This window comes from Notechis scutatus, chromosome 7, assembly GCF_049901735.1.
Source record: "Notechis scutatus isolate UNSWTSFEM ecotype Mainland chromosome 7, rNotScu1.2, whole genome shotgun sequence".
Classification (NCBI taxonomy): Eukaryota; Metazoa; Chordata; class Lepidosauria; order Squamata; family Elapidae; genus Notechis; species Notechis scutatus.
In genome coordinates this window covers 24,180,502-24,197,733 of record NC_142015.1, presented here as the reverse complement: position 1 = coordinate 24,197,733, position 17,232 = coordinate 24,180,502, and the positions used below count along the sequence as shown (strand labels likewise).

General features: G+C 43.3%; 1 protein-coding gene across 2 annotated transcripts in view; it reads left to right on the top strand.

Moving 5' to 3' along the window:
* GRIK4 (glutamate ionotropic receptor kainate type subunit 4) overlaps positions 1-17,232 on the top strand; it is a 364,998-nt gene that overhangs the window by 219,225 nt on the left and 128,541 nt on the right. For both annotated transcript variants that reach the window (XM_087970153.1, XM_087970154.1), the window contains exons 4-5: positions 6,964-7,061; positions 15,799-15,964. In XM_087970153.1, coding sequence (XP_087826279.1) covers positions 6,964-7,061; positions 15,799-15,964 — 264 coding nt within the window. The remainder of the gene's footprint in view (positions 1-6,963; positions 7,062-15,798; positions 15,965-17,232) is intronic.

Here is a 17,232-nt window from a genome sequence, read left to right as displayed (position 1 = left end):
TAAGCCATAAATCAGTGTCTTAGCTGGGATCCCACATCTCATTGACCACAAGCAATCTTCAGACATAGCACCAAGTGTGAAAGCGTGACTTTGGAGGTAAAGCTTGTTTTGAAGAGTGATACTACCTATTGTAAATCTTCTGGAAGGAAAGAAGGTTTGAAATCTTTCTGGAAGACCTCCGAATCTCAACATTTTTGCAATTAACATAAATCTTTTTCTTGTCTCTTTGTGATTGCTCTAATAAATTAATGCTTAAAGAGTGGGAATCTGTATTTGCCAGGCTAATTGGACAGTTTTAGGAAAAAAAACACATGCACACAACTAAATGCCTATAAAATCCAAACAGCAAATGCAGCTGCTTCAAATTTCCAATTTTGAATTATAATTAACTCAGCTATAAATATATAATGCCCAAGCTATTTTTTTTTAAATTTTATTCTTCTTCAATAAAAGCGAGCTTTCATTAATATGCATTTTTAAGAGAGTTTGGACCTCGTTGTCTTCCTAAATTGGCTCAATATCTTATTTCCAAACCTAAAAAAAAGGCAATTATGTTTCCTTTTTTAAAAATGCATTTGAAAATTACTCTAATCTGGAAAGATCCAACATGTGAAGTATTACGACCGCTTTATCAAACCCTAATAAGGCCACCCCTGGAATACTGCAACCAATTTTGGTCACCGTACTACAAAAAAGATGTTGAGACTTTGGAAAAAAAGAGAAGAGCAACTAAGATGATCAAAGGCCTGGAGACTAAACCATATGAAGAATGGCGGCAGGACTGGGTTTGGCTAGTTAAAGAAAAGAAGAATTGGGGTAACATGGTAGCAGGATTCCAGTATCTGAGGGGCTGCCCCAAAGAAGAGGGAGTCAAGCTATTCTCCAAAGCACCAGAGAGCAGGACAAGAAACAATGGATGGAAACTAATCGAAGTGAGAAGCAACATGGAATTAAGGAGAAACTTTCTAACAGTGAGGACAATTAATCAGTGGAACAGCTTGCCATCAGAAATCGTGGGTGCTCCATCACTGGAGATTTTTAAGAAGAGACTAGACCAGGGGTGTCCAACCTTGGCAACTTTAAGAGTTGTGGACTTCAACTCCCAGAATTCCTCAGCCAGCTTTGCTGGCTGAGGAATTCTGGGAGTTGAAGTCCACAACTCTTAAAGTTGCCAAGGTTGGACACCCCTGGACTAGACAGTCACTTCTTAAAAGTGGGCCTGGCTTCCTAAATCCCTTTATAGAAGACAATCTTGACTGTATAGTTGCAGATTTCTCTAACAGCCAAGTTTCCTCAGGAGGTCCAGAGTTACTGAGCCCTGCCACTCGTCATCAAACTGCCTCCTGTGGATTGTGGCATCATGAATCTTTTCCAACGAGCTTCTCTCTGTTCTAAAAACCTGGAGGCATTTCATTTGACAAAATGAATGGGAAGATTTCTGGCGCTTGTTTGCAAGGACCGCGGAACATTTCAAAAGGTATAGCTAGACTTCCCAGCTTATTGAGACGTAACACAGGATGGGTAGGAGTGGGAGGCGGTGTGGATATATTGCTGCTCTGAGATGTCACCAAGCTTAAGATGGTCCATGTTGGCCCCTGAGTTGTTTGCTTCTTGGGAGAGGGCCAGGAACAAAATTAGGCGTGCAAATTAATATCTCAAACCTGACTGAGAGTTGTATGGAAGAAGGAGAATCTCATTTTATCTCAAAACTTCTTTAATCCCCAAGGAAAGTAAGGAAGGAATTCCACAGAAATGAGTTCAGATCTACCTCCAATTCTCTCAAGATTCAGAGGTGGAGCAAGAGGAGAAGTGATGGGAAGAATGAATAATCTTGAGGAACAAGAGAAAGAGCCAAACTTAAAATAATAGATAAAAGGAGACTAAGCCCCAACCAGAACTGTAATCTGAGAAAGCATGTCAGATAAGACCTTCTTCAGTTTTCATGAAGATAAAAGGAGGGAGAGATTTGTAAGATTATTATAACCATATAATGAAAGTAGTGTTAGCATGCATGACTTTGATTTCCCAGGCTGCTCTACCATGAAGGGGCAAGAGGAGTTTATTTTATTTATTTTATTTGTTTGTCTAACATGTACAAGATAACAAGTCCGGGTATGAACATAAATAAGACAAAGGAAGTAAATACAGATAAATAGGGACACTAAGACAGGGACGGTAGGCACAATGGTGCACTTATGCACGCCCCTTACAGACCTCTTAGGAATGGGGTGAGGTCAAAAGTGGTTAGTTTGAGGTTAAAGGAGTGGGGGTTTGAGGATGTAACAATGGAGTCAGGTAGGGCGTTCCAGGCATTGACCACTCTGTTGCTGAAGTCATACTTTCTGCAACCGAGTTTGGAGCAGTTTACCTTGAGTTTGTATCGGTTGTTTGCTTATGTATTGTTGTAATTGAGGCTGAAGAAGTCGTTGACAGGTAAGACATTGTAGCAGACAATTTTGTGTACTATGCTTAGATTGGACCGCAGGCAGCGCAGTTCTAGAGTGTCCAGGCCCAAAATTTCGAGCCTGGAGGCATCGGGAATTCTCATGTGACTGGAGGAATGGAGTTTGAAGAGTCCTTGGTGCTCTCTGAACTTGCTTGTTTTCTTGCTGACGTTTCATTACCCTACCTAGGTAACATCATCAGTGCTGGAGGAGTTTGTTATGAGTTTTCCTCTTGGCTCTTCACCAAAAGAAGAATCCAGAGTAGATGTAGTTGAGTTCAATGGAAGAAATTGGGACCTGCTTGGCTTCAGTTGCCATCAGGATTAAATGTGACACAAGTAAACTATCTCTCCACTTTTGTCCTGTCGAAAAGACCTTGAGGCATCGGACTAGGGTGAGAACATGGATTTCCAGAAAGGTTGGATCTGAGAAGATCTATTGTTATTACCATATGTGTCCAGCAGAAAGAGAACATGGGATGAGTCCAAGAGTCCTGTCCTTAGGATGAGTGAGGAATGTCCCTCTGATCCTAAAGGGTGGATCACATGAGCTTCTCTCTGAGTCCATACTTGGAGTATTCAAGCTAAAATGAAACCATGAGGGATACATCTGAATTTGAAGGACCAGTCCCAAGGCTTGATAAAGGCACACATTTTTATTTCATCTTGGTGTGCCCCACAACTGGCTTTGGGCTCTCTGTTGAAAGAGACTTCCCTTGACCCTTTGAATATGTCTTCTTTAAAGCTGCAAGAAGAAAACAAGGGAAAGAAATGTAGGCAGGATCTCCTAAAGAATCACCACTTCATGCATGGAATATCTTGCATTTTTCCTAATAGGAGAGATTTGATAGAAGCTGCTGCGGTTTCTATTGTTCCTCCATTAGATTAGTGTTACTCTCCCTCTTACAGACAGGATGACTTAATCGGCAGAGCGAAGAGATACTCTCTGGAGTTGTGCTCTTTGCTCAATCCTCACAGCGTTCATTATATTATGCATTCAGGGTTGAAGGAAGAAGAAGAAGCTGAAAGTTACAATTATGTTAATCTGAATCTCTCGACAATACAGACCTCACTTTTTCTTCGGTAGCTTCTCCATAGCTTCTTCAACTTTTTCAAAAGAGAGTGGAATCACAGGGAGAAAGTTTCTGGACAAAGTTTTCTAGTTTTCTGGATTTCTTCTTTTCCTTTACTGATTGGTTGTTGCTATGGTTGGCATAGTAAGCCCTCTATGGTTTCCTTCAACCCAAGGCGGGCTATCTATTCTGTGCGCACATAAATAACATGGAAGGAGAAATCAAGGTAGACTTGACTTGCTACAGGCATATTCTCAGTGTCCCTTGACCAGTTGTCCCAAAGGTGCTTCCTTTCAAAAGGCAACTAGACTTTCTTTGTTTTTGTTTGAAGACCTTTCGCTCTCATCCAAGAAGCTTCTTCAATTCTGACTGAATTGTGGAATATTTATATTCCTTGCAGCCATCTGGTCATTAGCCCTCTTTCTGAGAGTCGTTGAGGCCATTTGGAGATTGATCTGTGCCCTCAGGGTCACTTCCAAGTGGCCTCAACGATTCTCAGAGAGAGGACTAATGACCAGATAACTGCAAATCCTTCCATTCTCCACCATTCAATCAGAATGGAAGAAGCTTCTTGGATGAAAAGCAAAACATCTTCAAGCCAGACAAGAAAGTCCAGATGCCTTTTGAAAGAAAACACCTTTTGGTCCAACCACAACCTTGAATAACTGAGAATCTCTGTAGATTTTCTCATTATGAATTCTTCCCACTTAGCACAGGCATTGGGGGCCTCACTCCCATCAGTTTGGGTCACTCAGTATATTGTGGTAACCCCTGATCTTGCTTTTCTTTTCTTTTTTTAAATTTTTTTTATTGGTTTTTAAAACAAACATAAACAAACAAGACATAAAAACATCAAGCCATCTTCCATATATATATATATATATACATACAGTGTGCCAGTTGGTTTACAAATTGTTTTGTGCTTCCATTTCGTAGTCTTCAATTACAATTACATTGTATATACTCTCGTATTTTCAATCAAATATTAAATACATTAATATCATTATTAATCAATCATTTGACTATACTTTTATTCATTCATGTTTTACAGAATAATCATATTTTACTTAATTTGTTTTATGACGGTTCATATTATCATCCCAAATCTATCCGAATATCATTTTGTAGATATAATAAGAAAATAATACATCTTTATATATTTATTATTTTCTAAGAATCTACATATTTCATTACTATATTTTATTGTCTAACCATTGATAGAATAGATCCCAAATTTTGTAAAATTGTTTATCCTCTTGTTCTCTAATTTCAAATGTCAATCTACTCATTTCAGCACATTCCACTATTTTCTTAATGATTTCCTCCTGTGATGGTGTTTTCTCATTTTTCCAGTTTTTAGCAAATACAATCCTAGCCGCTGTTAATACATTTACAATCAGGTATTTCAAGTCTTTACTATATATTTCAGGTAAAATTCCCAATAAAAATACCTCTGGTTTCAAATCTATATGCTTTTTTGTCATTTTTTCCAACCATGTGTGGATTTTAGTCCAATATTTTTTAGCATCCGCACAAATCCACCACATATGGTAATATGAGCCAGGTGTCTGATGACATTTCCAACATTTTTCGGATTTATTCTTGAACATTCTTGCTATTCTTGTCGGGGGGGAAATGCCACGTGATCCTGCTTTTCTAGCAGCCTGGTTTACCAGTTCTCTGGAGAACTAACCCTTGGGAGATAATAGATTACTGCCGTCACAGAATAAATGTAACCCAGTTCCCAAATTAAGCCATTTCCTAATTGTGCATTAAATCATCAACTTAATAGGGTTGGTGCACTGAGTCTCACCCACCTACACACAAAACCTAGCAATCTAACTAGCACCAACCAAGCTTAGCCTTTGCATAAATGAATTCAACAGGACTTTGACTGACCCGGGGAAATGTATTGTCACAAATGTAAAAGCCCTGTGTGTGTACGCCCGTGTGCGTTTTTAATTGCTATTTTAACTGCAGCAATTTCAGATTGCATCTTTGATTGTGGGGTACGTTGTCCCAGATCTCTGAACTGGGTAAATGAATTAAATAATAAAGTAAATGCAATGTGACTGGTTCAAAAAAACATGGCAGGATCATGTGAGAAAAACGTGCAGGTAGACAACAGTGAGGAAGAGGAAGGGAAGAAATAAAAATAAAATGAATGGGCTGTTTACCACCCGGTGCTGTTGTCAGGATAAAGCAAAGAGAAAGAGAAAGGAGAGGGTTGATACGGATCCTTCTCGGAAGCAGAAGATGTGATATCCATGCAAAGATCTCTACGTTTTAAAAATAGAAAATCTTGCCTGATGCTTGATGCCTGTTTCTGACCAGGTTGAGGTTAGCTGGTCAGATGGATGGAGACCACAATGCATGTATAATTGAGTTTTGTTTTGATGGCAGTTGGTTCGCCTAGGGCTGCCATAACTAGATTGCAAACACTAATCCCACCTCTGACTGGCCCTGCCCCCATCTATTCTTCCCTCCTGAGTCCCAGCTGATTGGCTGGGTCTTCTGTAGTTGCCCTGCACAGGAGAACGGAGCTGGAAAGCAGGTTAGTGGGGTGGGAATTGGGATTTTGCAGTATATCCTTCCCCTGCCATGCCCACCAAGCCATGCCCACAGAGCCGGTAGTAAAAAAATATTGAATCCCACTACTGCTGCAGGGTGCTTAGATCTGGCCCACAGGGCCACCCTGAAAACAGCAAAGGACCAACCCGCGGTACTTCTGCGTGTGCTCTCTCTCCCCGGGCTCTGTTTTTTGCTGGCAGCGGGCTATCCAAACAACCCAAAAACAAAACAAAGAGGAGAAATGTTTCTCCTTTTGCATTTGAGCATGCAAGAAGGGACAGGAGAGGAGAAAGGGAAAGAGGAAAGACAAAGAAAAAGAAGGGAAGAGAGCAAGGAAGGAAAAAGAAGGAAAGAGGGGAAGGATGAAGGAAAGAGAAGGAAGAGGGAAGGAAAAAGGAAGAAAAGGAAGGAAGGAAGGAAGGAAGGAAGGAAGGAAGGAAGGAAGGAGATTCTGAGACTGAGGGTCTGCAGGAAGTCCTGCCTTAGCACTTGGGCCACCATAGGTGCCCCAATATGAATGATGTGGAGCTTTGCCACGCCCACCATGGCCTCCCGTGATGAAACACAACTCTGATGCGGCCCTCAATGAAATCGGGTTTGACACCCCTGGAATCGCAGTTGAAGTATTGACGTATGACTGAGAAAAGGCTAAAAAGTGAAGGCATTGTTGTCGTTTGATTATTGGGAGGATTGATTCTGTGGGTACCTTCACCTGTCACACACACCACCCTATGTCCCAAGATGATCAACACTGAGTCACAATTTTGGTTTTGCAAGGCGATGTTGAAAGTTCTTGCTTATCCGTTCACTTGGGAATACCAGTAATATTTCTTTCCTCTTTCCGCTTGCTGGCTGACTCTCCGTGGGGATCCCCAGTGTGTCAGATCCTTCCCAAAGGAGTGGTTGGTGTCCTGGGCCCATCCTCAAGTCCTGCTTCCAGCTCCATCATCAGCAATATCTGTGGGGAAAAAGAGGTGAGTGGCATCAATTTTGCTCCCCGCGGAAAATTGCAACTTGTAAATGCTCAAGGGTAAAAGCAGGTTTTCTACCTAGAAATTCTCAGGATCGATGTCTTTTTTTCCCCCTAGATGTTCCTAATATCTATCTATCCATGTAGCTATAATCCATCTATCTATCCTTCTGTACATCCATCCATTCTATCCAGCTTATCCATCCATTAGTTAGAGAGAGAGAGAGAGAGAGAGAGAGAGAGAGAGAGAGAGAGAGAGAGAGAGAGAGAGTTGTTCTGAGCCAGGCTTCCTAAATCGTAATCACACACAAACTTATTTTAAAAACAAGACTTATTTTATTGCAACTCTGGGAATTGTTTTCATTCTCAGCCGGAATTAACCTCAAACAGTCCCCCAGTTCTGTGAAGTGCTGCTAAAAACAGAAGTATCAAATGAACTAGAAAAGAAACCAACCGAAGTACAAAAAAACCCACCACAACTGAAGTACAAAGTGTTATATTCTGAGCATGGGCGCAAGGAACGGAGACGAGGCAGAGAACTAGTGAACTTCAACTCTTTATTAACGATTAAGAACAGAGCCAAAACCCTGGGCAGCAGCAGCTCTTTTATAGAGCTGGCTGCTGACCCGTTAACCAATGATATGCGTTCAAACGTTTAAATTGTACCCAATGAGAGATGTTCAGCTAATAGCCAATCAGGTTGCTCCGTAAGGACCAATCCCAGCTCGCTATCCATGGGCCAATCAAAAGTGCAGGATTACGAGCCTGCTTTTTCGTAAGGTTGACAAGCTTTTATTAAATAGTTTTTATTAGTTCATAACACAAAGAGCTTCAAGGATGACTCTGAACCGATCAAACTACTTTGCTTCCTGCAAAGGTTTCATCATCTTGGCCTAACTTTTATCCCTTATGGGAGTCTCCCCTTTTATTTCAGCTGCTCTTGCCTTCTAGCAGCTCTGCACACACGCGCACTGGGAACAGGCTCCCCTGGGTCCTCTGCCTTGCTGATGCCAGACTCCAAAGGCTCTGGAATCAGCACCCCACTTCCAGATGGTCCTGGCCCCACCTCTGCATCAGATGCAGGACCCTCGTTCAAGTCCTCTCCAGACTCCCTGACTGGTCCCTGTTCTTCCTATTGCCCAGTTCCTCTGCTGTCCGCACTGGCTGCCGGCAAACCACAACAAGAGTATCAAGCTTTAAAATTCTTGTGGCCATGTGCAGGCATGATAACCTGACGATTTCACACAATATATACCCGACCAGCTGCTGACAGCCTCAAAATAAATCAATGCAAGTTGAATTGGTAACTGAAGGGCCATTATAGCAGCTTGTGGAGTTCAGATGGCCCACTCCCTGCTGCCAGGGGCAATGCCCCCGATGGCCCATCAGTCCGTTCTACTTCCTCTCCTTCCCTCTGCCATCTCTCCACTACTGTTGCCAACAGTTTCCTGGCTCATGCTGAGCTGGAGAATATTCATCAGTGTCAGATTTCCACCATGAGCCCTTCTTCAGATATTTATCCTGATTAACAGCATCACGTCCCATTGACCCTAACTTTTTTTTTTTAAGCTGGCTTCATTTCAAAGTTCTTTTTTTTTTCCCCTCCCCAAACAGCTATCAAGTTCCTCTTTGTCCTGGAAAGGTTGTTACCAGATAGTTTGATTTTGCAATCTCAGTGGCTCTTCCAGAAACTTTGCAGTGGTTTCAAAAGAGAAGAATCAGTGCAATCAGGAGAGGAGAGAATCAGGAGAAAAAGAAAAAAAAGGGGGGGAACGGGGAAAAGTCAAGGTCACAGGAAGTTAGAGGAAAACCAAAGAAAGGATCCCAAGCTTAGAAGAAGACAACACAATGGCCTTGTCTGGAATCAGAGGTGGCATTCAGCAGCTTCTGACCAGTTCTGGAGAACCGGTAGTGGAAATTTTGAGTAGTTCAGAGGACCGGCCAATCCCACCTCTGACTGGCCCCGCCAACCCCATCTCTTCTCTGCCTCCCATTGAGTCCCAGCTGATTGGCTGGGTCTCCTTTGGTTGCCCTGCACAGGAGAACAGAGCTGGAAAGCAGGTTAGTGGGGTGGGGAGGGAAGGGGGACTTTGCAATATCCTTCCTCTGCCACGCCCTCCAAGCCACGGCCACAGACAAAATCCTCCCAAATGTTTTGTTTTCTTGAAGGACAATTTCCACGGGAGCAGAACGCCGTGTCCTATCAAAGTGTAATACAATGCATTAAGAAATTGGACACCTCTGTAGTCTTTAAAGGTGACCCTGTTATTTTGCTTCACAAGGTCGATGTTTGATGCCCATGATACCTGATTTTATGAGTGTATTTTGTGGTACCTCTCCCAGGATGATTTTTTAATATATATTTTAGGAAACATCAGGCTTCTGTATAGTGTTCGTCTGTGAGTCAGACTTTTACAGTGTTGACTCACAGACGAACACAATATAGAAGCCTGATGATGGCAGATGAGATTCTGCTGAAACGTTGCTACAACTTTAAAAGCACAATTACAATGACGTGGGCTTCCAAATGATTGACAGTCTGGTGGAATCATCTCTTCTATTCATGCTTTCTGCATGCTGTCAATCATTTGGAAGCCTGCACTCACAAACAAACAAATCTCCACACCACAAGCTAGGCAAACACCTGGGCACAAACAGATCCCCCCTGATACCTCCAGCTCAAACACACCCCAACCAGGCACCCAGATGAAACCTAGCTTCCTAATAAATGATAGCCGTCCATTTACCCGGAGCCAAGCTGCACTAAAGGCCTCCAATAAAGTAACACAATGTTGCCAGCCAATCAAGACACAAAAAAAGCCACAAAACAGACAGAAGATATTAGAAACACCAATCAAGCAGAACACAGCAAACTCCAAGACCAATAAACGCAGACCAAGACTCCCAACCAATCAGGATGAAGAAAAAACCATTCTGGCACACCAATAGGCTGCCCCAAATTTAAATCTGAAACCACTGTAAAAGTGTGACTCACAGATGAACACTATACAGAAGCCTGATGATGGCAGATGAGATTCTGCCGAAACGTTGCTACAACTTTAAAAGCACAACTACTATGATGTGGGAAAATACCCGAACAAAGCTGAATGCCATACATGTAAGTACCCGCGAAAACTTAAGAATGAATATATACAGCTCTGCCCTCCATATAGATAGATAGATAGATAGATAGATAGATAGATAGATAGATAGATAGATAGATAGATAGATAGACACAGAGACAGAGACAGAGAGAGAGAGAGAGATCTGTACTGTTAACTATGTCCTATATTTTATTTATCTGATTTAGCTAAGGCATTAGTTTATGGGGTCTTAATGCCCTGAACAATTTGCCAGCTTGAAAGTGCTGTATGAATTACGGCTGGATTTCCTTTTCACTGAATGTGAAGGATCACCGATAGAACCTGCCTTGTATTGTCCTACAAAAACCTTCACAGAACCAGAGAGACAATCAGGACAAATGGTAGAGTTGTAATTGCAGGAATGTTCCAATCTCGGATGGCAAACCTCAGATAAAGAATGTTTCCAAGCAAATACAACTCAGGTAAACAAAGTCACTAATCTAAAGGAGGATTAGAGAGAGGAAGTAAACATGTGTTAGACTTTAACTAGAGATAATTAATTGTATGGATTACTGTGCTAAACAGTAACCAAAGTTAAGCAGTAACCAAAGTTAACCAGTGATGGAGGATAACTAAAAATGTGTATAAATGCAAGACTAGACTCCAATAAAGATCATCATGATTCAGTTGTTCATGATCAAACAACTCAACTGCCTCGTCATTACAACAACAAATAATCTCCAACGAGCAAGGAGGATTTGTCATAAGGTGCAGCAGTTGTACAAGGCGGAGGAATATGAAATAAGAATTGTGCCTGGTCATTCTGTGACTGCAGGGCTGACCCCGAGCCTCTCACGCTTCACAGGTCTTTTGCCTAAGCGGTGGCATGTGGCACAATGCTCAAATTCCATGCAGGACTGCTGAGCGAAGCCACCAGTCTATCCTGAGGGATGCCTTGAGTCCTTTCACTGAAGGTAGTAGGCTGGAGGACAAGGTGTCTCCTGCCTCTGACCTTCCCAAGGTCTGTGGAGTAAAATCAAGGCAGAATGTCCTTTGACTTTGTGATTTCCCAGCAAACTGCTTAGACCAGAGGTGTCCAAACTTGCCCATTTGAAGACTTGAGAACTTCAACTTCCAGCATTCTCCAGCCAGCCATGGTGGCTGGGGAATTCTGGGAGATGAAATGTTACTTTCTCCTGCAAAACATAGTGAGAAAAATGACAAAATCATGAAGCTGGAAGGGACCCTGGGAGTCTTCTAGTCCAGCTCTCTGTGTTCTGACCCACGCCCTTTTCCAACAAATCAAACACAACCCAAAAGGAACAGAAACATTGTAATGCTTTTACAAAATAATTAGTTGTGATAAGCACAAGTCTTGCCAAACTGTGCCAAACTTGCCAAAAGATAACAGACAAGAAATAATTTGCAAAATAAGAATCTTCAGATACAAACTCAGGACACTGGAATGTCCACAAGGCAGGAGTTTCAAAATGTCTTTGCCTTCTGCAAAGTACATTTGTTTCACAGCTGGCTTTTATTTTCTTAAAGAAGGGGCCATTACCTTGCAGCCTTACTCCCGAGTCACCCATGCTTTGTAACTGCTCTTTCCTCCGAGCAATCCTGAGCTCACGCGCACTTAGCACAGGCTCCTCAGAAACCTCCTCATCACTGCTGCCAGCCCCCACAATCTCTGAAGGCAGCAATCCATTCCTAAGGGTCCTGGCCTCTCATCTGAGTCCTTGCTCTCCTCAGCCATCAGCACCTGCTGCAGGCTAACCACAGCATCCTGCTTAAGCAGGAGATCCTATACCACTCCAGACAAATGGTTGTACTATTGTCTACTTTAAAGGAGGATATCTGTAGCTCAGAGTTGAAATGAGGGGTCTTTGGTGCTCTCTGGCTTTGCTTGCATGCATGTTGGCTGGGGAATTCTGGGAGTTGTAAATCCACAAGTCTAAAGCTAACAAGGTTGGACACCTCTGGCTTAGGTCTTCGGTAGAATAGACAGAATAACTAACCCCTCAAAGAAGAACAAAATTGCAGACCTGGGCGAGTTGTTTTGGGATATCCCCAAGCACAGAAGCAACAAGGAATTGACTGTTGCTCCTAATGAAGAGGAACCAGTTATTTTTCCTGGGTGTTTCTTTGAAGACATGCATGTTGAAACACAAAACAATGCAGAAAATTTCCCTGTTCCTGCCTTTCACCAACGTTCCTGATCTCTTGTCATTTTCTCACAACTCTTTCCTGCGAAGAGTTCCATAACCTCATGTCCTAAGATGAATGCAACATTTTTAAAAAAAATAAATAAATTGCTGCAATGTCCTTTACTGACAGCCTAGTGTTGCAGTGCATCAAAAGACTCGCCTTCCCTTCCCCTGATTGATTAATGAGCTCTCATTAATATTAATATGATTGGCAATAGAATATTAATGATTTTAAATTAGCTCAACAGATGCACCACAGTGGAAAACTGCTGGCCGAATGTAATTATTTGTGATGAAATTTTTAAAACAGAGTAATTGGGAGAAGTTGGCAAGCAAACCTTCTCGGTCCTACAGGATAATGCTGAATTTTGCATTTTGGATCTGTCACGCACCGAGAGATGGCTGGAAGATGGTTCAGCTGGGAGGTTTGACTGGAAAGCATTTGGGCCAAATGCTCTGAATGGAATTACAGTTTGGAGTTGGATTGATAGTTCAAGTCTATTTGCTGGCAGGAAAAATATTATCCCCAAATTCAGCTGTTTGAGAATGTTTTCTCATAAGCCCATCACCTCTTTTCACTTCAAACTCACTCAGAGAATCAAAGCAGAGCAATTCAATAGTTCAAATCAAAGCATCAATTCAGATGTAATTGTCTAAATACGTTTGAGTCGTCAGAACCATAATCTCAGTTGAAACAATGATTGGATTTGAACTGAATCTGAGCTGATCAGCGCAGCTTTCGCAAAATCCCCTACGGAAATTTTGTGTGGCTTTTTTGTTGCCTGTGACAATCAACAAGCTCACAGCAAGTTACGCTCATAGCATTAAAACACACACCTGGTATAAAGCAAGGTAAGGAAGGCATTAAAAACAAAAGAATAAAAAGTTAAAATAAATATAGTGGGAGCAATCAAGCGAATAATGAAGGCAAAGAATTGGTCCCGTTTAAGAATCAAAAGCCCACTTTAAAGTCATTTTTTTCTAAGGTCTAGAAAGTGATGAAGGAGTCGACTGAATTTCAGGAGACAAGAATTTTATAACCTTGATGTCACCAATGGGAAAACAGTACCTCCATTTTCCTTTGCTCCAAACTATGAGCAGATTCACTCAGGAGTTTGTAGAGATTCTCAGTTGTTCAGGTATATGGTTGTCCCAAAGGTGCTTTTTTCAGGAGGCAACTGGACTTCCTTGTTTCTTCTTTGAAAGACGTTTTAGGATGAACACACTTTGAATGGCGTGGGAATAAGAATGGATTTCCAGACCAAAAAAAAATGCAGACTACAGGAACCAGGAGCATCACTCAGGTGACTCTGAGGACACAGATAAACCTCCAAGTGGCCTCAATGACCCTCTAAAAGGATGCAAATGACCAGCTGTCTGCAAGGAGTATCAATCCTTCCATTCCCCACCTGAAGAAACTTCTTGGAGGAGAAGCGAAACATCTTCAAAAGAAAAAAGGAGAAAGTCCAGTTACCTTTGGGATTCACCCAGGAGCTCCCCACCTGGCAGGTCAAAATTAAGATGGACAAGGGGCTCCTTCAGCCCCAAATCATGGATGGCTTTAAAGGTCAAAAAACAGCAGCTTAAATCATCCTTGGAAGCGGATCGGGAAATTAGCACAAGGGCCCAGAGCGGTGGTGTTACATGCCTGTATTGGCAAGTACCTGCCAATCGTTTGGCCGTCACACTCTGGACTAATTAGAGCTTCTGTGTGGCCTTTAATGTTTCTGAGATATGACGTCTCATAAAATCTAAGAATGTTGAGCAATTATTCATCCAACCTTTTGCTGGAGGCAGAATCTGCTGCAGCGTTTCAGACAGATGACTATCCAGCTACAGTTAGGAGAATAGAAGAACTTCATTTTTTAACAGCAGAAAAATGTACCTTGCCTTTAGGAAATTGATCGTTTCTTGTCTTGATAGAAGATAATATTTGTAGCTCAGGGTCGAAATGAAGGGTCCTCAGTAGTCTCTGAGCTTGGTTGCTTTCTTGCAGATGTTTCATTACCCAACTATATAACATCACCAGTGCTAGGAGGGAGTCTGACTGAGAGTAAAACCGTCTCCCTTTTAGCCCTGATGACGTTACCTAGTATGGTAAAGAAATGTCTGCAAGAAAAAAACAACCAAGCTAAGTGAGCACCAAGGATCCCACAAATCCCTACTCACAGTCACTCATGTCCTAGTCACTTCCCGTCTTAACCATTGCAAGGCAATCTACTTAGAGCTGCCTTTGAAGATCATCCAGAATCTCCAGTTGGTGCAAAATGCAGCAGCCTGCATGGTTTTGTGCAGACCCCGGTGTGCACATGTATCACCTCTCCTGCAGGAGCTGCATTGGCTGCCGTTTTGCTTCCGGGGTGCAATTCAAGGTCATGGCTAGGGACCAGGTGATCTGAGGGACCATCTCTTGCCGGTCACAAATACCCGGCCCATCAGAGCGAGGAGGCAGGGAATGTTGTGGGTCCCATCCCCGAGGGAGATACACCTGGTGGGACCCAGAAGAAGGGACTTCTCTGTGGTGGCTCCCTCTCTCTGGAACATCATCCCCCCAGAGATTAAAATGGCCGCCACTCTAACACTCTTCCGGAAGGCGCTGAAGACCTGGTTCTGCCAGCGGGCCTGGGGAATGCAGAGCGGGATGGAGTCCATTAAATGGCTCGTATGAGGTGCTGTCGCTGGCGTAGGGGGTGATTTTATGAAACATGGTTCTCTCTTTTATAAGTTTTATTGTTTTTATACAAGGTTTTTATATTCTTGTAAGCCTCCCTGAGTCACCATGTGTGAATAGGTGGCCATATAAATTCCCTAAATCTAAAAGCGAAAGACCACTCACACATCATCACAAAATCTCCACAACCGTAAAGCCCACAAACTTGAAATTTGGCACGTATGTTCCCCTTGACTTCTAGGTGCTCACTAAGAAAGGATTTTTCAAAATGACCATCAGAGCATTAGTATTTCCTATATTATTATTATTAACACGCTCTGATGCTAAGGAGTTCTACTCCCCACCTGAAAAGAAATCTCTTCCAAATGCAAAACACAAGCAGAGGAGAGGAGTGTCAGTTTTAGTTTCACAGCACCAAGCAGCTTTAGGACAGAACAGTTGACCGCCGTTCCACCGCTTTTGGAAAAGGGAGTTAAGCCAGCTGAGGAGGGGGGTTGCGATTCCCCCGGACCCCTGCTGGATCTCCCCTATCTTCAGTTACCTCTACGGGGTAACTATTAGCCCCCAAATCCGGCTGGATCGAGGGCACTCCAGCGGCGAGCACAGCAGAGAAACCACGCATGATTGCGGATTCCTGCCACCACCGAAGCCTTGCAAACCGGAAGTCCTAGTTTCTTAGCGAAGCACGGGTATCGAGCTAGTAAATAAATAAATAATACATACATTTCTTATCTGTTCTGAGGAGCAAATAATCGTTTTTATTATCTCTTCCCCTTTCAGGTTCCTCATTTCAAGGTTGCTCCAGAAGAGTTCCTGAAGCTTCAGTTCCAGAGATTCACAACTTTGAACCTCCATCCCAGCAACACTGACATCAGTGTCGCCGTTGCTGGGATCTTGAATTTCTTCAACTGCACCACTGCCTGCCTCATCTGTGCCAAAGCTGAATGTAAGAACCGTCATCTAAGCTCCCCACCAGTAAACACTTAACCTTTGGTTTCCTGAGCATGTTGTGTCCGTTGTCATGAGAATGCACACTGCATCTTCCCCTATGGAAGGCCAAGTGATTGCAGAACAAGGGAGACCAACCCATTGACCCATTCTGACCATGGACACGCACAATTTGTGTTCACACAACAAGCCAATTAAAGACCTAGTGGGTTCATTCCCATGGCAAGCTAAGCTAAGCTGTCTTGTTTGTTTTTAATGGATGGGTGTGTTATGTGAACTCAACTATTAACCTTTCAAGTTAGACCATGTTGTTACTGTCTTTTCAAACTTTCTCCAAAGGCATTTTTTTTGACTCTCTATACCAGGGGTCCCCAACCACCGGTCCGCGGACCGATACCAGTCCGCGGAACAAGTCCTACCGGGCCGCTGGTTGCTGGGGCGCCATCTTTTTGATGAAAAAGTGCTTCCGGTGAGCTTTTCCGGGTGAAAGCTCACCGGAAGCACTTTCATCAAAATGATGGCGGCGCAACCACTCCGGTGAGCTTTTCCGGTAGAAAGCTCACCGGAAGCACTTTTTCATCAAAAAGATGGCGGCGCCCAGCTGATGCCGGTACCGGGCGCGGCGCCCAGCTGATGCCGGTACCGGGCGCGGCATAAAAAGGTTGGGGATCACTGCTCTATACCATCCCGCTTTCCCCTTGTATAATTCAGTGCATTGCACACAGGAGGCCATAAAAATGGATTAATTCAATCAACAGATTGACAGAGTTGGAAAGGACCTTGTAGGTCATCTAGTCCAGGGGTCCCCAACCACCGGTCCAGCGGACGGTACCGGTCCGCGGAACAAGTCCTACCGGGCCGCTGGTTGCTGGGTGCCGCCATCTTTTTGATGAAAAAGTGCTTCGGTGAGCTTTTCCGGGTAGAAAGCTCACCGGAAGCACTTTTCATCAAAAAGATGGCGGCGCTTAGCGCTTCGGTGAGCTTTTCCGGGTAGAAAGCTCACCGGAAGCACTTTTCATCAAAAAAGATGGCGGCGCCAGCGCTTCCGGTGAGCTTTTCCGGTAGAAAGCTCACCGAAGCACTTTTTCATCAAAAAGATGGCGGCGCCCAGCTGATGCCGGTGCCGGGCGCGGCACCCAGCTGATGCTGGTACCGGGCGCGGCATAAAAAGGTTGGGGATCACTGATCTAGTCCAACCCCCTCCTGAGCAGGAAGACCCTATACCATTTCTGACAGATGGCAGTCCAGTCTCTTCTTGAAAGCCTG